Source organism: Psittacula echo, assembly GCF_963264785.1.
Source record: "Psittacula echo genome assembly, chromosome: 7".
NCBI lineage: Eukaryota > Metazoa > Chordata > Aves > Psittaciformes > Psittacidae > Psittacula > Psittacula echo.
Window position 1 is genome coordinate 3064892 of NC_137740.1, and position 20135 is coordinate 3085026.

Consider the following 20135-nt stretch of genomic DNA (forward strand, 5'->3'; position numbering starts at 1 on the left):
AACTGAAAAACAAGTCGAACTCTCACTGTCTTAGGCCCTGGTCCAGAAAGGCACTCAAGCGAGTATCTGACTTTAAACACAAAACTAGTCCCATTTAGATCAACGGGATGTCTCAACTGTTTACAGTTACAATATATGCTTAAGTGCTTTGCTGGACTGGGGCCTTAGGCAGAGCTTATTTAACACTTTCTTCAAGGTATCTTGCTAGTTTCTTTTGCCTCAAACAAGCTTTGTCTATTTTCCATCCACTGCATCTCCTGTTGTTTCTTGAACAAACACAGATGTCCCCAGTCTGAATGCTTCAATTTCTGCCACCACAGTAATCTAGGAATGAGCAGATATTATATGAAAAGGCAAGTCACCATTTTCCTCAAGACAAGACAAGAATAAATTAGTAACATTCACTGTCAAGAAAAGAAAAAGGGCAAACACAGGCAGTGGGGCATATGCTGTGGGGCACAGGGAGGTGACAGGGAAGGGGAAAACAAACCAGGAGTGTGGAAGAAGTAACAGCTTGAGGCATTTTTCCTCACCACAGCAATTGCCTCTGTAAGATTAGCAGGAGTTCTCACTTCATGCTGGAGCTGATAAAGCACCAGAGTTTGCCATAGGACCTGACTTCTGGGAATAGCGGAGACATCTGCAGCAGCGCTGCGTGGAACAGCTTTTTCAACAGAAGCAGAGCATTTCCAGCACCAGTTTGTGCAGAATGGCTTCTCCATCAGTCTCTCCTTGCATTAGGTGATGCAAAGACTCGTTTCGACAGTCCCCAGCCTGGAGGGATGAACCAGGGATACTCAAAGATGCACCCCAGTCATGTGAGGCTGCAGATAGACCAAAAAGCACTGGCAGCTTTTTGGCCTCTTCTCCTTCCAGCAAAGAAACTAATCCCACAGACAGCAATTGAATTATTTAAGTAATCAAAGACAACAACTTCTTTTAAATCAGACTTGAAGAAACTGCTTAGACAGACCTCAGAACAATCAGCAGGGGATCGCTTTGAAAAACACAAGACTCCCAAGGACCATGGAAAAAAGCCACACTGGAGCAGAGAGATTAGAAAAGAGGAAAGAAACAGCATGAAGAGGAAGAAGTATCATGTGCTCTGCTAACTGCACCTCTTAATTAAAAGAATACAACCCTGGCTCAGGGAATTAACATTACTGCATATCCCTGCTGTAACACACGTTTTTTAAGGGAATACATTCCTGTTCTTCAAAATGCTGAAGGATTTACATTCATCTGGCTGCAGTATGTTCCCCAAGTAAAGACATTACAAAAAGATCATCTCTAGAAAGCCTGAGCTGTTATTCATGTATTGAAACATAAGTAAGATGTTATTGGTTTGGAAGCTGTCAAGACACTTCTCTTTGTGTGCTGCAACAGAAGTCAGAGTGAGACATTCTTCAACCTCTAGGAAAGGCTTCCATTGGACACTGGGAAAAATCAACAGCCAGAAATCCTTTGGGGTGTTGACATTACTTTTCTAAACTAAATCATTACAAGTCCAGTTCCCATTCACATAAAGCTCATTTTATGTGAGATATAAAGCTTCTAATATAAACAAAGATTTTGCGTGAAAAATAGGCCAATCATTTTAGCTGCCATGCCAAAAAGTACTGCAGCTCTGTCATTGCTAATACCGTTATGGGGTTTGGGCACGTGAACATCTGTAATTCTGCTCCCCTGGACCTTTTCCCCTGAAAAAACTGGCACAGATGGATTTATTTATTGGCTTTTTCAAAAAAACCTTAGTCATTAAAAACTGGAAAATAAGAAAAAGCCCTGGAAACTGCACTGTCATTAGTGTGCCTGTGTTGTATTAGACAAGCCATGTCTCTGCTTAGAAACAAATTGATTGCATCTCTTGGTAAATCAGTCACACTGTGGATAATATACCAATCACTGCCTAGATTAAAGAATAAGCATCTTCTTAGAAACACAAGCCAACTGAAGAGCTGCACAGCTTCATGGTGTGTTCTGTTTCTCTGCTGTTCATCACACACACATACGAACTGAACCGAACCACATCTCTAAGGGCAGATCAGGGTGCTCACTGCAAGCTGGAACTGCCCCATGCTTTTGGCACACGTAACGAAAATGTATTTAAATGCATTATTTAGAGAAAAATGCATGCAACGTATGCCATGGAACACTTACCTACCAGTGAACACCATGATACATTCATGGTTTCTGAGAGCTGCCCTTCCTTCCATCTCTTCTTCATTAAACAGCTCAGATGAGCATTGCAGCATGCTTGGGAAGTCATGAAATTTGGAGTCTTGCTGAACCAAAGGAACTGGAAGCTTTCAAATCACAAAGCCTCCAACAATGTATTACCAGCATCAGTCACAGCAGGCATTTATTCTGCATTGACATTAGTGTAAGAAAGACCAGGTTTGGTCAAAATATGTTCCTGTGACTTCAAAGTTTCAATTAAGCAAAGCATATTCCAGAATTAAAGGGATGTTAATAGAAAACTTCTAAGCAGATGTTGGCCAACACAAGAATATACTAAAACCCAAACGAAACCCCAGGATTTTGAATTGCCAATAGAACTGATTCGATAGCAACGCCCCAAAAGCATGATCTGCTCCTCACAGAACAACATGAGTGGAAACACAGCTGCACTCTGGGGTGACGCTTCCAAATGCTCTCAGCAACTCTGAATAAGCCTTCTACCAAAGACAATATAAACCACAAAGTTCAGTGCACACCATTTCACCTCCAAATCTCAACAAACAGGGCAAGTTCATCATGACAAAACACACAACAAAATATAGCAGAAGAACCCACCCTGGAAAGCAGCACTAACACTGAATTTCCACATCTTCGGTGCTAGTGCTCTCCAGGGGTGACCCTTCTGTACATGTTTGCAGACAGAACCGCTATATAGATACAAGGGAGATGGAAACCTCAGGTTAAAACTGGCCCAGGACAGAACCTGTTCGTGCAGGCCAGAGCCTCGCCTGCCAGGTGCACCCCTTTTCCAGCACATTTTTACCTGGGCTTATATCCAAAATAAACCATTGAAGTCCCAAATCCCAAACATCAAAGATGAATGAACATAAAATACCCAAACTCTTTCCTAGTTTGGCTCATACTAGTGAATTCTACAGAACTTAAGCAGGGCTCAACCCTTGTGCAACAGGAAAAAGACACTTTGAGCTGTCTTACTTCTCACTTCATCAGAACAAATGTTTGATAGATTCAGGCAAAACAGAAAAATCCTGAAGATTAGAAAATCCTTTTTCCACATACACAGAAATCACTCATTTCAGAACTCTAAAAAGTAAGGAGAAAACTAATGAAAGCCAAAGAAGCCACATAGAAGACTAAACATGGGAGTTGTTTCCCAATGAGGAGAGCAAATTTAAATGCATAGCATTAAACATTTCCTTTTGTATATCTTTATGTTCCTCCAAAATGTGAAATGTACATTCATGCTCCGAGAATTCCAATTAATCTCCTTGAACTGCAATCACTAAATACAGCCTTCAAGAACAAATATGGTCTCAAGTAGCAATAGCTTCCATCAAATCCTATAAATGCTTTGCTAACATATAAATGAATTTAAAGTTTGGAAATGAAACTGATTATTCCAAGCCATGCATTCAGTTGGAGAAATATTCCTAGCAGAAATAAACAGTAGCTTTTCATTGATTTGAGTGGATTCTATAGTATTTATTACTAGGCAAATGAGATGCCTTTTAATTTCCTAGAATAAAAGACAGGATATTATGGTGAAGGTTGGTAGAGGGCATGAGAATATATATATGGAACAAGAAGTGTAACCATTTGCATTTGGCTGTTCATTTTAGCCCCATTATGGTGTGAAAGTCATGCAAAGGAGGTTGGATAATATTTTGTTTAGTGAAACCAAATATCCCCCCTGAGCTGGTATTTTCCTGTATGCGAAGCGTTTGCTTCCTCCCTTCCCCCAAACAGCCATGCAGGAACAGACACTGTTTTCTCATATGGCAAGTGCTTGAAATGACAGTCGTCTTTCATCCCTGAAAGCTGAGCCAGCTACACATCACAGTATGGATACACAGATCAAAACTATCCTTTCTCCCATGGCATTTGGGGGAGGAAGCAAAAGCAACACTATATTCTGCTTACAGCCAAAATCCAAAGTATTCCATTTCACATGTCCTGCAGTGGACACTGAACATCTATGGGAAAAGGGGCACTGGCAGCACTCCAGACTATCCCCATTCATCAGTTTTCCCTAGTTGTGGCAAAAGCCCACAGAAAATAACCACCTCAGTAGTAGCACCAACACCCCCCAAGCTGACAGGAAACGGGTGTACCTGAATAATGGAGCAATGAGGCAAAACAGAACACCTTGCCCATGGATAGGACAAGGGGTGATGGGTTTAAACATCAACAGGGCAAGTTCAGGTTAGATATAAGGAAGAAGCTCTTTACTGTGACAGTGGTGAAGTGCTGGAACTGGTTGCCCAGAGAAGTGGTAAATGTTCCATTTGCAGTGCTCAAGGCCAAGTTGGACAGAGCTTGGAGCAACCTGGTGTAGTGTGAGGTGTTCCTGCCCATGGCCCATGGCAGGGGGTTGGAACTGGATGATATTAAGGTCCTTTCCAACCCAAGCCATTCTATGTTTCTATGATTTCTTTAAAGCACCACGTGTATTTAAGTCCCAATGAAGTCAGTAAGAATTGCCTGTCTCTTCTTCAGGATAAGATACTTAAGACACTCAGCACCGAAACTGCTTTGTGTAAAAGCACTCCCCTTGCTCACTGCTACAGGAAACATGCCTGAAAAAAAAGCAACAATGTTGTTTTTTATGGAAAAATACTTATTTGATTTTAAAAATAAGGAAAATATAACAAAGTAACTTTTCAATTTACTGGCTATGTCTACAAGTAACAGGTATCATCATTAACAGGAATGAGTTCAGGCTGTTTAAAGATGCATCCTTTGGCATGGTAATATCACACTCAGTGGCCTTGCTCCTCAAACCACCATTTTCACATTGAAAGCGGCTTTGTTTTACCCTGAAGCCCCAAGAAAAGCTTAGAGAGTGAAGCCACTGAGGCCAAAATTAAGACAGATAAATAGTTTTTGAACAATAATTCCCTCTTTACCTCTTATTTAAATAAAACTGATGAATAGCTTCAGATGCCTGTATTGCTTGATATACTACAGCTCTGAACAACCAGCTTAGAATGCAGGAACACTGTGGAACAAATACAAACCTAGTGCTGCTAGTAACAAGTACATTGATCATTAGGAAAAATAACTTTGTAAGGAGAAGATGCCATGAACCCAGGCTGTTATTTCTGACAGCACAGTTCTTCCCATCACAAGTCCAGCATAGCAGGCATTCTTTTACACAGGAAATATTTTAGCCAACCAAAAGCAATTGCCCACTAAATTCCCTCAAAGATGCATTACATGTGTTCTTTAGAGGACACTGGCAGAAAAGCTGTCAGGCTCTCTCAGATTGACTATTTTAATGAGCATTACTGAATGACTGAGCCCCAGAGGATCAGAACCACTTGCAGGATCTTGAAGACAGCAAAGCAAGTAGAGATCAAAACCTAGTATTTCCCTCCTGCACCTCAGTCATCTTCACTGTAACCACCAACCAGCTCTGGTGTCAGTAAAATACAGTAAAACTACAGTAACAAATAGCAGGATTATATCAGGCATTGATACCTCATGAAATTAAAGCTGAATTAGCACAATAATCTTTCAAGAACATAAGTGCCTTCTGAAGGATCCTGACACCAGCTCTGACAGGCAAGGGGAGGAAAAGTGTGAAATTAGCTTCAATGGGATAATGCAACAAAAGCAGAAGTAAGCTGAGCCTCCATATCACCACATATCTGTCCTTTGCAGCACTTCAAATGATTTTACAGTTCTTCTGACAGATAGGTACATAGACACCTCTCCGCAAATTATACTGAATATACACACCTAATCCCCTACTTGCAACGTCGAGACAGAATTCTTGCCCTTAGGCCTTTTCAGTTATTACAATTAGTCCATGTGAAGTTACCCTTGATAATCCCAGGAAACAATAACTGGCAAGGGGAACAGTGTAACAGAACATCCGACGAGCACAGCCTTTGGGGAGGGGATTTCTGTAGAGCTGACAATAAAATATACCTGATGTACAAAACTGTGCAGAACCCTTCACTTTGATACGATCCAAAGCCAGAGGCAGCAATAGCACTGCTCTCCCTGCTGACCCTTGCTCCATGATCTGCAACGCCCCAGGCAACAGCCTCAGTCAGTTACTGGCACCACAGGAAGAACACTCTGGGTAAGACATTGTGCTGCATTCAGTCAAAATCATCTTGAACCAGGGGACAGCTCTTGGGTTTTTCAAGCAGGATGGGACCATTTCATCAGAGGTACCTCATGATAAACGTAACACAGGCCAAAAAATTCACCCAGTGCTCAAGAGCTCCAACTGCAGAGCCTTCAGAATGGCCTCAAATGACAGAACTCAGCAGGCCCCATGAATGACAACAGAGCAACCTCAGGGGTTCAGGTTCCCCAAAATCCTTGTAAAGTTCCCACATTTAAAGGAGCTGCTTCCATCTGCGGCACTCACCAGGAGATTAGGTTACCCAGCCAAGAACCTTATGGCAAGAAAAGCAGCAAGTTTGCGTTTAGTCTGTCCTTCTTTATTGAATAAATTCCCTGAGAATTAACCTTAGCTGCTGTTGATGCTGGGAAGACCTTTTTCCCCTTCCCCAATGCCAACTATAAAGTTCTTAAATTCTCAAGACAAAGCAAATATCTCCCCCAGAACTACTGGGACCTTCACTATTCAGAAGAAGTTATTCCCTGTGAGGGTGGTGCACATAAAATATGTGAAGTTTTGTGAACCTTTTATTCCTGCTCACAGTTTACTACTCACTAGGACTGAAAGTAAGGTTTGTCAAAAATGCATATATAAATCACAAAACCAGAATGTGAGAACATAACTCACATCCTACAAACAGATTCTCATAGGAAAAATGGCAAATCGCATATTATCTCTCCCTATATAATGGAAGAAAAGTCAGGAGAACATCTTTTGATCCCTGATGAATTAGGATTTTGCTAATGACTAAGATTCCTCTATAGTCAGAGGATGCCTTTGCAGCTTCCTCCCTTGCCTGGGCCCCTTTTTGGAGAATTTACTTAATGACTGAAAGAAGCAAAACCCTTTCAACAGTTCTTCCTAGCTGGGTATCCAAAGGCCTTCCTAAAGCTCTTGGCTGTACTAAAAACCTGGTTTATACACGTGTAAACTACTGTTCTTTATGTTGTGAAGAACAAGTGGTTTTCAGCATATAGCATTTTACCGTGCAGAGGAAAACTAAAGAGAGAGATAATGACAACATCCAGCTTATGTCTCGTCAGTAGAATGACCCATAACTTAGGAGAAATGGAGTCTATCATGGTGATGGTCCCCCAGTTGCCCTGCTGGGGAAGGTGCTGTGCTCACTACTGCATGCAGTAGAATGCATTCTGTTACCCCACACCAGGTTTCAATTAGTCATCTCTTAATCAACTTCAGATTCACATATTTAAAAGGATACACTTTTAACAATAAATCTCATGGACAGTGTTAATTAAAAGCCAAATCTTGCCCTGAGCTGGACTTCCAAAGTCTATGAGGATGTTCTCAGCCCATTTATTTATTCCAGCATTGTGTCAGTTATTAAATTACAGTAAACTAAAACCACAGTGACAGACCAATAGCTGAAATAAGCGAGGCTTGTTGCATCTCACAAAGGTTGCCAGATGTGGGCTCTGACAGGCTGCCAAGAAAAGTGAGTGCAAAAGTAAGAGGCCCTCAGTTCAAAAACGTCCTTCCTGAACACGAAGTGTTCCCACCTCAGAGATGCCACCAGCCCCTTGGTGTTCCAAAGGTATCCATAACTGCTTGATGCAATGCTGGGCAGAGCTATGCTCTCAAACCACAACTCGGGACCATTCAGAGCTATAAAAAGCATTGACAACACTACTAATTTACCCCAGATATTAAAAGGAAATCAATGAAGCCTCATGAGCATCCACCAGCTAAGAGGAGGCCAGCTCTGCACCACCTCGAGCTTCAGGGAAGACTTCTGACATACTGCAAACGCAGCTCTCCTGTCCAGAAGCAGGAAAATGCAGCAAATGCCCAGACAGGGCCTGGAGAAACGAAAAACCCACTTGGAACTTCAGATGTTATCACTGGCTGAAAGTAACTTGTGAACTACCACATTCTCACTTCTAATTGCCCACTTCCCTCTTGCTGCAGCTTCTCTGCTGTGTGGTAACTAGCACCCCACAGGTATCCAGCTCACAGGGGAGCTCTGTGCTTCTGCTCTTCATAGAAAAGCAAATGGCCCACAAATCCCACAAACGAACCATATGGGGTTTTTTCATTTAGAGAAGAGCTTTAAATATAGGAAGAGAAAATGATTCAAGACAAGAGAATAGCAAGTCAATGGTCAGAAGCAAAGACCCACCTAGTGCCGTTCTGTGGCCTTTGAAAGCATCTAATGCCATAAATCCATTTCCCTGACAATCAACTGAGAACTAAATGACCTCCTGTCATTGTAGGTGAAACACACTGAGAGCAGAACTCACTGTGGTGTTCTGGAGAAAGAGATGTATCCATCATGCTCCAAATTTTTAGCAAATTCACAGAGAGATAATGTATTTCAAAAAGAAAAATGAAAACACATGGGATGAATAATTAACTTACAAAACAAAATGAAAGCCTAAACCATACAGAACGTTTGTTACTTACACAGCACATCAAATGCTCCAGAGTAAACAAAACAATTACCAAGATACTTCCTTTTACTTGAAGCCAAGTTAATTTTGGAGAAGAGATGTTCAACCATGATAACTGACCTCTTACAGGAAAAACTGGGAGAGGCAAAAGCTGTTGTAAATACAGCATAGACTCCACAGCGCTCAGATACACAATAACTCTCTAAAGGTGTCACAGATGAGAGTGATATTCACTGTATAATAATAGAATCCCAGACTGGTTTGGGTTGGAAGGGACCTTAAAGCTCCTCCAGCTCCAACCCCTGCCATGCGCAGGGACACCTTCCACTAGAGCAGCTTGCTCCAAGCCCCTGTGGCCAACCTGGCCTTGAACACTGCCAGAGATGGGGCAGCCACAGCTTCTCTGGGCACCCTGGGCCAGCGCCTCAGCACCCTCAGAGTAAATACCCATGATACCCTTCTGTGAGGAGAAGGATGAGGTAGCAGTTTTGCAAAGAGGACCTCACTTGATCAAAACTGGATCTAATCTTAGTTTATTGCTCTTTTCTGTATTTGGCCAAGCTTCTGGCTTCTTCTAGAGACTATCCTGTGTATACAATTACATAGCTTTGAGGACAGAGCTAATGAAATGGAATTCAACAGCAAGAAAACAAAACCCCTCTCCAAATTACATATTCAACAGTTGTAGATGCAGATGTACAAGAGACCAGCCTGACCTCACGGGGTGCACTGAGTCTGGACTAATCCTTCCTGTTCTTTTCCGGATGTCCAACCATCTCAAGGACTTCAAAAATCAGCAGTTCCAAAACACGGTTATATTTGCCACAAAATGCTCCTGGAAGCTGTTTTGTATTATCCAAACACACCCAGTGCATAATACTGTGCAACAAGGGCTGGTATCAAGTCTAAGAAAGAATGAAGAGAAGTGCTTACCACAAGCAGAGACTCTCCTAGGAGAATATCAAGACTCCTATGCCCTTACTATATGTGCTTCAAACTTCTTAGGATATCTATTAGCCAAGCCTTGGCACCATACCCTGCAATTCCATCCTGGCATTTCTGTTATACGAAGATCTTTATATATCTGTCACCACTTTCACACCTCTGCTTTTAAAGCAAAGCCTTCAGGAAAAACAATCCTATCATCAGACATGCACATTCTGTTCAAAATCAGACAAAACTTCTCTGGAAGATAGTGGAAAACTCACTTTAATTGAAAAATCTTTACCACAACAAGTGCCATAATAACGTTTCTATAGTGCTAAAGTAATGCTTAGATGGAAACAAAACAAAATACTGACCTGCAGCCTCTCCCTAGCACAAAGTAATCTACATACTACCAGAAGCATTGCCATTATCTTTCAAATAATGGTAGTTTCATAGTTGTAACAATCCCAAGAAAAAAGGGAAGGTGGTGGTGTTGTAATTAGGCCTTATTAGGATCTACTCTTGCTCTCAGGCCGAAGCCCACATTCTGCACTCAAAAGTTTGTGTAGCTAGGCTAATGAAAAATAGCACTTTTCCCTACTAATGCCATTCCCGCCTTTCGCTTGGATGTGGTTAGGAGACTGAAGTACAAAGACAAGTTCTTTTCAAAGTGGTGTTAGCCCAACAAGAAGAGATGAAGTACCAGACATGATTCGAAAAGGGCTCTAGTAAAATTGCTCACTCATTGCATCATCTCAAGCAGCTTCATTTCTCCTGACCAGGCTTCTGAAGCCTTTGGTCTGATCTGTGCCCTGTGCCCTTTTTGAGGAGCTTTTGGGAAGTGCTCAGCTCTCCCAAGTAAACATGACACGAGCCAAAAGTCCTGTGAGGTTTGAGAATAAGGCCACACAGATCATAAAATCCCTCCTTCCCCAGTCTGTAATCTCAGCACTGAGGCACAGAGATTCCCTGAATGAATAGCCAGTATGTTCTATATTGAGCAGCAACAATTTGGACACTCTCAAGCAGCACACTGTATTTACACCATCAGTTCTTTAAAACTTGGGTTAACATCTTCAGGAGGGACTGTGATTCAGAGGACTAAATAGCCATCCCTACAGAGCAATGCTCATGCTGTGAATCTGGAAGCACATATCCTTCCAGAGATCATCTCAAGTTCTAAGGGTAAGAAAATACCCTCATATATTTCCAGTCTCTGGAGGGAATGTGTGACGAGGTTATAAAGCTGCCGAACATTTTCCCTTACTTATCTCTGATCTTCCCATTTCCCATGGCCTGCTGCTGTTCTCCCAACACAGAGCCTCACCACTCTGTCACTTTCCCAGATCTGCATGGAGCAGATGTTCAGGCTTCTGCTGCAGACAGAGCAGAGCATCTGCAAACCGGACAGGAGTAGGCACAACCGACACCCCTTGGAGGAAAGGAGCAGAAGGTCACAGGAAGCCATTGTGAAGTATCAGTTTCGACATATGACCTGACCAGTTTGAAAGAAACCCTTTTAATAAAATGCAGGCTTCCACCAGGGCCTCCACTAACTGTTTTCTCAAGAACTCATCTAGTCATGAAGCTTTACCATTGCAGACTGGGATGGCTGAGTCTTAACATAAGCTTCATCCCAAGTATCTGTTGCTGAGTGAAAGCATGTCTTTGTAGAACACAACACAGAACAGGGCATCAGCAGCAGTTATAAAACGCACACAACATCTGCACAAAGTTACCAGCACTCCTGCTCCAGCTCCTGAGGAGGAGTGTGCTCTGCCTCCACATGCAGTGGCTTGCCTCAATTACTGTTCTTAAAACTTTCTCTGAGACCAAGGCCAGACAGATCTCCTTTCTCCTCATCATTACCAAAACACCATGAATGTGCCCAGGCTCCCTGCTTCCAACACAACACAAAGGCCTGGGTGGGTTAAACCATGCCTGGAGCAGCACTACAGAACTGGCATGGAATTGTCCCAACCCAGCTGACAGGGACACACTGCCCAGACCTTGCCAACGTCAGCAGCAGAGGATACTTCTTCCAGCAGGCCGCAAGTTTTTGTTGTTGTTCTACGTCCTGTGAAGGTGCATGTAGCTCCTCACTGATCAAACACAACCAGAGCCTCTATGCAGCTCTCTAAAGGGATTTTGTTAGAAGAGGCTATCAAGCACAATTACTCAGTGGAACTCAGTACAACTAACAAAGCAGACTTGACCTCGGCTTTCTTCTGCTTCAGAACCCATTTCATGCCTTCAGCATGAACTCCAGCTAATGACTTGTTGAAATACATTAGAAAAAGGTAATGTTAATTATTGTACACAGCACTGCTGAAACACAGTGCTGGCCCAACAATTAGTGACACAGAATCATAGAATGGTTTGGGTTGGAAGGGACCTTAAAGCTCACCCAGCTCCAACCCCTGCCACGGGCAGGGACACCTTCCACTAGAGCAGCTTGCTCCAAGCCCCTGTGTCCAACCTGGCCTTGAACACTGCCAGGGATGGGGCAGCCACAGCTCCTTTGGGCAGCCTGTGCCAGCGCCTCAGCACCCTCACAGAGAAGAGCTTCTACCTAATGTCTAATCTAAACCTCCTCTCTTCCATCTTAAAACCCAGTCCCCCTTGTCCTGTCCCTACCTGCTGTTGTAAAAAGCTACAAGGTGAAAGTGCAGTAATTCCTGTTGGCTTCTTCTCCATGGGAATGATGTGGCTTTCTGTTCCTGTTGGTGACCACCCCGCACTATTTTTTCAGGAATCTAACTAATCATCCTCCAAATCTGTGTCCATCCCAGCAATAAGCAGCATGGGATTCTTTTCACAAGCCACTAGCCATTTCCTTCCCTATACTGCTCTGTGGTTTTACTTGGAAACAGTGGCACTCCAATGTCTCCACTTCAGGAGGAGATCCTGGAAAGCAATCTTCCTCACGACGGGTTGCTGGCATGGAGTATGCTGAGAAGCCTGCGTTATTGCTTTCCCTCACTAAAGGGTTCCTTTCTAAAGCTACTCCTTTTCCCAAGCTGTCTGACTTTGGCAGAGCACCATTTTCAATATCACATAGCATTAGATTCCAAAAGTATGAAAGTTTTTATTTTACATTATTTACATCACCAAGAGGGCTTGTAAAACTTTACTATTAAATAACAGTAATATTTAGAGCTTTGTTATTACATATCACATTAGTGGTATCTATTTAAGCTGAAATTATTCAATTTGTTTCACCTTCACAAACTTCATAGCCTTTCTACACATCCTGTCGTTTCGCCTGCATTAAAAGACATTAAACATGACCAAGCCTCTCATATGCCACACTCCTGCCAAGGTGGAACAGTGATTCAGCTTGTAAATAGAAAAAAATATAACCTTTTCTGCAGCCCTGGACAAAATGAAATTTTACACCAAATGTAAAATTTCAGAAATTTTAGAATGCTTCTCATTCACCATGAAGTAAAACACAATCACCACACCTATAGAAGCATTCTTTACCTAACACCAGCATCTTCTCGTTATTTCAGAAGAATCATAGAGAATTGCTCTCATTACTCATTTCACTCTTGTTTCATTTATAAATAAGTAGATTCATTGACTTTCAATATCTTCATGATTAGAATGAAAAAGAAACCAGGATGGAAAAGCTCTACCAAATCATTTAAATATTCAACTGCAGCCCCAATCAACCCAGAATTTTTTAGCTCTGCTTTAGGGAGTTGGCTCCAGAGCCCCCAGTGCTGCACTACCCTTATCACTAGAAACTGTTCCCTCCCATATAACCAGATTCAGATTTCACATAAACCTTCCCTTTGCTTTCAAGTTCAAGAGAGAAATACAATACAACAGCCCTCGTTTGCTAATTTCTAAAAGCAGAAACTTGAATCAAAGATAGCACCTTAACAGTAAAATAACTTCATTTGCTGTTAAGTGTTTCAATGCATAGGAGTCACTGTCAAAATGCAGGATGCATTATCACTATCACACCTCTACCTACACAAGGCTGGTGTGAGACCTTCCAGCTGTGCCAAAGGTCTGATAGAGGCCGCCTTGATTATTTGGGCTCAGGGAGCAACTTCACCAGCAAAATACCAGCGCATCTGACCTGGGTACCTACAGCAGGAGGAAAACATCACACTGAAACAGTAGATGAAACCCATGGCTGCAGCTCACAGTCTACCAGATCACTAAAAATCGTTTAAGATAGAAAATGGGAAAAACCTGCACAATCGTGTGAAGGCAAAACTTGCAATTGAGGATGACTGAGGATTCTGCCAGGGCTTAGGGAAGAAAAGGTGTACAGGTTTTATTTTGTATTAGTTAACTTTCTAGATATTTCTGAAAGACAATCACTCTATGGAAAGCAGCTGCATTTAGTTAAGAGACTTTTAGAAAAGAGTTTTTAGCTCTGAGGTGCTTTTTGGAGTCTCAGAAGACTGCTGCATTTCTACATGTGTTTCCAAAGAGTGGTATCTAGTGTCATGCCTCGGGGAAGCTTTTCCTCTCTCCCTTTGCCTTCATTTAGGTATCTGTATTTAAAATCCATGCACAAGCTTTAAAACACTCCCCCGCCCAGATCTCATTTGCAATGCTTTAACTTAAAGTTCCTGTGTATACATAATCAACAGAGCATTCTCAGTAGACTTTTAATTATAGAAACAAAGAAATGATTTCTTGAAGATAATTTGCTGATACCTCAAGCAACTTTTGTCAAGAAATGCAAGATCTACAATAATGGTGAGCCAAACAGTAACACCTACTCTCATCCTCTTAGAGGCTTAAGGCAACAAAAGCATTTTGTTTGTTTGTAAACTCATAAGTGGTGAAATAGCACCCTGTTGACCCAGGGATGAAACAATAACCACCGGGGTATTACAGGGACTAATTGAGAGCTGTGGAACTTTATCTCACAAAAGGCAACTTGCAAGGAAATCAGCACTAGCCCCTTTAATCTGAAACACAATCCGGAGATTTTGGGTTTATTATATACTTTTAAAATGCTTTCCACTTCACGCTTCTTCCAATGTGACTCCTCACAAAGTTACAAGATACGGAATAATACAAGAATAAAGCTGAACTGGTAATATAAAACATAGTGGAAAATATCCAAGTTGGAGAGTTCCTGTTACTTAAATTGACATTAGCTCTGTGATTTTATTCAGAGCACTCAGGCCAGCCCTGGAGCACCCTTGGGAAGAGCAGGCATTAAAGACAGCATGAATGTACAAAGGCAAATGCGCTTTTTGTTTTGTTTTGCTCTCTACATGGAAAGGTCATTGACAAAAAGGAAGCAGCAGGAGACAAGGGGAAAAGTGAAGAGGAATTGCAAAATAAGAAAAGAGCTTTTGGAAGGCAACACAGCAAAACAGTTTTGGTCACTTGACAATATCTCAACTAAATGGATGAGCTGGTAATAATCCCCCCAAAAGAGATGTGACAATAGCTGCTCATGTTCCCAGCCTCCACGCAGACACACATCTGACTCGTCCTACTGAGCTGCATCAGCCACATGCATGAGGCCATTTGTGCACATCTGTATACATTTACTGGATCAGTGTCAAACTGAGGAGTCTCTGGAGTGGGAGTCACATCTCCACAGGTGTTTGGATCAAGCACAGCACAATAGGGTCTCATCCTCCTAGACTTCAGGGAGCTGAGAGCCCAAACTACTCTGAAATACTTTCATTGTGTTAGACCATCAGATCTGGGACTCCCAGAACATCTATGCTGGTAGCAGAAGTTGTGCTACTACCAGAGATGGACTTTCCTTGCAGTCCTTACTTGACATGCCTGAAAAAAAGGTCTTTTCCTCATTTAGTGGTCCATATTCCACTGTTTTGGAAAACATGAGGGTAAAAGGGTAGAGACTGAAGGGTTCTGTGGGGTTGGTTGGGTTTCTGATGGAGCAGAATCTATTCACCCAACCGCTACAGTGACCTTAAAGAACTTTAAAAAACTATTTATATTAAATATTTCACGTATTTTTTTGGTTTCTTAGAGGGCTCCATGTTCAGGTTCCCTTATTCTTCTACAAAACCCAGATCTTTAACAAGGGGAAAACACAGTGTGTTGTTGTAGCATGTGCTAAATGTCTAACTATTAAAAAAGTCAATAAATCAATTGGTCTGCCCATGAATCAACATTGTGCCAAAGATACTACTTAAAATACAGAACATATTTCACTGGGAAAAGTAATTGTGCGTAATGACTATATTAATAGTCCTACACAAAGGTGAATTCATATCATGAAAGATACTTCCCAGCAAAAATGGCCAGTTCTGGACCCAGTTGCTCTTATGTTTGTGGGGTTTTTTTCCCCTCCAGGCTCTTAGAAACATACAAAATTTCATATTATGACCCTAAAGTTTTGAAATTATCTGAGAAACAGGAAGAAAGACAGCGTGTCTTCCCCCTCCCCTTTTAAAACTACAGCTATTTGTTAAGCACATACAGCATTCCCTAGAGACACTAGAAAACAACATTTGGAAATCTTCCCATTGAGATGTCATGGAGAATTCCTACCCTAAGCTAGAACATCATCCAGCCATTGAATCTGCACCAAGAGACGCCCGTGTTCAACTGAGACACACTGGGATATCTGGAAGTCATTTAGAGGGATCCACTACCTAACACAGAGTGTCAGGTAATGGCATTATTAGGGATGCACTGAAACACAGAGAGAAACTCAGGCACAGGCGTGGGACAGAAGCACTGTAATTAGCTACAACTGACTTTTGAAGAGCAGTTATCCTTTGCAATTTGGAGTAGAGGTTTTATAACCACAGCTCTTTCAGTTCTGGACCGTTAAGTATTGAAACTCAAACAGCTTTATCTCTTTCGTGTTCACTTTCTTCCCCTTCTTTAAATACTAAATACAGCCATATTACCAACCAGGACTTTTCACAAGCGGCTTGTGATTTAACTCCCCACCATAAAGTACCTTCAAGGAGCTGAAGTTCATGAACATCTACCTCTTACTGAAGTTCTCATGCAGGCGTCCAAAAGCACTGCTCACTTTTTACTGACTTGGCCTCAGGAATCACTCCTTCTTGCCTAACTCCATCTCGGTCCCTTTATGCATGCGTTATGCTTACGCTTTAAACATAAATCATCTGCAAAAGGCTGAAATCAAAACGCTAATAAAACAGGATTGCGAAATAAGTATTACTTGTTAAAAGTAAATCAAAGACCCTTTAAGGTTATTGCTTAAAAGAACACATCTATAAAAACTTGCTGGAAGACTACAAGGGGGTTGAGATGGCAAAACACCCCCCAAAGCTGGAGCTGAAGGACAAGTCATCATTGATAACACCACCTCGGGAGCCATCAATCACGTATCAAAAGCGGGAACGGTTACACTCAGCCAAATAACTCTGCCAAACGCTTGGAGCGGCTTTTTACGAAGCAATTAAACACAGATCGACGATAAAACTCCGAGTTCGTTAACGCCGGGGCGGGGGGGCGATGAAGCCCCGGGCAGCCCCTCACCACCACAGCCGCGGCAGCGCAGGGCCGGCCCTGCCGGACCCCACACGGGGGGCCGCGGTTCCCCTCACACACGGACACTCCCCCCGCCCCGGTACTTCTCCGTCCCGCCGCGGGCGAAGGGAGCCTCCCGCGGGACAAAAGCGGGGACGCGGCCCCGCACAGCCTTACCTTGCGTGGCGTCCGCCAGCTCCGCCCGGCTGCCCGCACGCAGCAGCAGGAGCAGCGGGAGCAGCAAGAAGCTCCCGTCCCCGCCGCCCGGCTGCTGCATTCCTGAGCCGGCGCCGCGCTACTCCCACATCCAACCGCGCAGCGCCGGCGTCCCGGGCCGGCCCTGCGCAACCGCCGCGGGGCCGCGTCTCCTCCCGCGCCGCCGAACCCGTCCCACGCCGCGCCCTCGGGGCTGCGCTCTCCCGGGCGGGCGGGCGCCGCCGCCTCAGCCCCGCGCTTGTCACTGTCCGCCCGCTCCGCTCGCTCGCCGGCCGAGCAGCGCCCCCTACCGTCCCGCCCACTGCACCGCCTCCGCCCGCCCGCCCGCAGCCGGGCCGTTGGCTGCGTGGCGCAGGGGGGCGCTCGCCTCACCTCAGGTCGCGGCCGCCATTTTGCCCCTCACCTCAGCCAGCGTGGCTGCGGAGCCCTTCCTCAGAGCCCACCTCATGCCTTCCCTTTGAGAGCAGGAGGATTCATGAAGGCACTAGATGGATTTACCGTTCCGTCCCTTCCACATTTTGCTTTCCAAGTGTTTGCCAGTGCACACAATCTGCGGGATTAATGCACTTGGAGGGGAAACCATTTTTACAGGCACAGTTACAGAATCATGGAACGGTTTGGGTTGGAAGGGACCTTAAAGCTCACCCAGTTCCAACCCCTGCCACGGGCAGGGACACCTTCCACTAGAGCAGCTTGCTCCAAGCCCCTGTGTCCAACCTGGCCTTGAACACTGCCGGGGATGGCGCAGCCACAGCTTCTCTGGGCAAAATCATGGGGTTTCTGTGGTAAGAGCAAGCGCAGTCCCAGCTGTTGACACAGACACCATCATGCTGGAGAGTCCACTTCTGTTACTTGCTGTCTCCATTCCTAATATCCAGTCTCTTCCTATCATGCATGAAAGCTGGAGTACTTAGTCAGCAAGTTTCACTGAGGAGGCTCCCCAGCCACAAAGATGCCATGTCAGTGGGGAGGGGATGAAGTCTCCATCTTGGAGTGACCGACTGACAACTGCAGGCGTGGGTCAGGCAGCTCCTGCCGCACACGATAGAACCTCACAGCAGTGCACATGAGGAGTGGTCAGGAGCTGTGAGCGCACTTTTTAGGATGTTTCCATTGAAACAAAGCAAAGAACCAGAACCAGCAGCATAGAAAAGTGATTTCTTAACTGTTCTTCATCTGTAAGTTGCTAATCAAGGGCTTCTCATTTTCTCCTCACAAAATGCCACGTTTACCGGTACTTTTCCTACTTTTCCTGTCAGGCAGGAACTCAGAAGTCCAGTTGGCATCTTCAGAATCCTTTTCGACCCTCTCTGCCTTAGTGAAATCAATATTTAATGTGCTAATTTATCCTCATTTAGTTTTTATTCAATCAAAAGCCACGGAAAGGAGTCAGGTGTAGTTGGTACCAGAGATCATAAATGCCAACAGCAGCATTGCGATCCTGCTCTCATTCCCCCATTCTGCAGCACATCTCACCCCAGGCTGACGATGACCATCCCCATGAGCATGCTTCTTCCATCAGCCCATGACATGGTACCTACAACCAGACCCCTCTCATTGGTGATAGGAACACAAAGTACCAGTTCCCCATATGTTATATCACAGCCCTAACTGTGGTCAGACAGATAGCACGGCTTTACTGGAGATGAAGGATGCTGACAAAGCTGGTTGAAGCTACTAGGGGTGATAACTACTTTCCCTTCAGGAGAACGATCACATTCCTGGGATGCTTAGGTTAGGTTTAGGATTTCAAAAGTCAGCAACTGTTTAATATAAAGTTCATAAGCAGAGTGGAAACAAGGACAAGATTAAAGGAATTTCCTCCTCACTTCCTGCTAGCTCAGATCCCACCCCTCTTCGGCTTGCTTTCTGCCATATGAATCTTGTATTTCTTGTCAGACACTAATAGCTTCAAGAGGAGGAACAAACCCAGATAAGCATCTGGCTGAGTGTTAGGGAAGGAGGCTGAGATCTGAAACCACCTTCTCCACACATATGAACACGCACATATTCCTCCTCGAACCAAGGAGGACAGTGGCAAGGGATTACCCACTTCCTACTGAAAACCACCCAATATACAAACATGGATTAAGTGGAAGAGACAAGCAAAGCTTGATATTGCCAGAGCTATTAATAGGATCTGGATGTGACACATGGAAGAGACTGCTGCTGGGACCTGGGTGCCTATGTTCACAGCATAGTGGGGTTTAACTTCGGCAGCGTTAGACAAAGTAGCTCCTTGTTTGAGGTTTCTTTCTTTCTTTCCACTTTCTGCCACCTTGCTCCAATATGCCTTGGGATGCAGTTTCACATGCTGCCACCTCCCTCTTTCCCAATCACGCATCCGTCTATACTCTCTCTGTCAGCTCCAGTACACAGCCACACAGGACCTACCCTTTCACAGCTGTATGAGCTTACACCAGCTTAAACCAACCACAAAACCAAGCCCCTCCAGACCAGCCAGACCTGATACGAATCAAGGTTTGGAAGGAGCCGCACCAATGGCTTCCCAGGCAGCTGCCTGGTCATCCCAGCACTGCTTATTTTTTCTGACACAAAGAACCCAGGGCTGAGGTGGTTCAAGAGCTCTTTAGAGTGGAGATGTTTCTGCCAATTTAAGTCCTTGAACCACCTTTTGCCAAGGTACAGCAAATGCTCTTTGGTCCTTAAGGGCCAGGGAGTTGGAGTGTCACAGCCAGCAGAACAGGGGCCTCGCAAGCCAGAGCCTGATCCACTACTCCCAACCAAAGTGAACAAGGCAGGCTCAGGTCCAA

General features: G+C 44.0%; 1 protein-coding gene across 1 annotated transcript in view; it reads right to left on the minus strand.

Moving 5' to 3' along the window:
• Window positions 1-17422, minus strand: part of ROR1 (receptor tyrosine kinase like orphan receptor 1) — a gene marked incomplete at both ends in the record, with an annotated part of 181138 nt that extends 163716 nt beyond the window's left edge. The window contains one exon of the mRNA XM_080624261.1: window positions 17323-17422. Within this exon, the coding sequence (XP_080480387.1) occupies window positions 17323-17422 (100 nt within the window). The remainder of the gene's footprint in view (window positions 1-17322) is intronic.
• Window positions 17423-20135: the final 2713 nt, after the last annotated feature.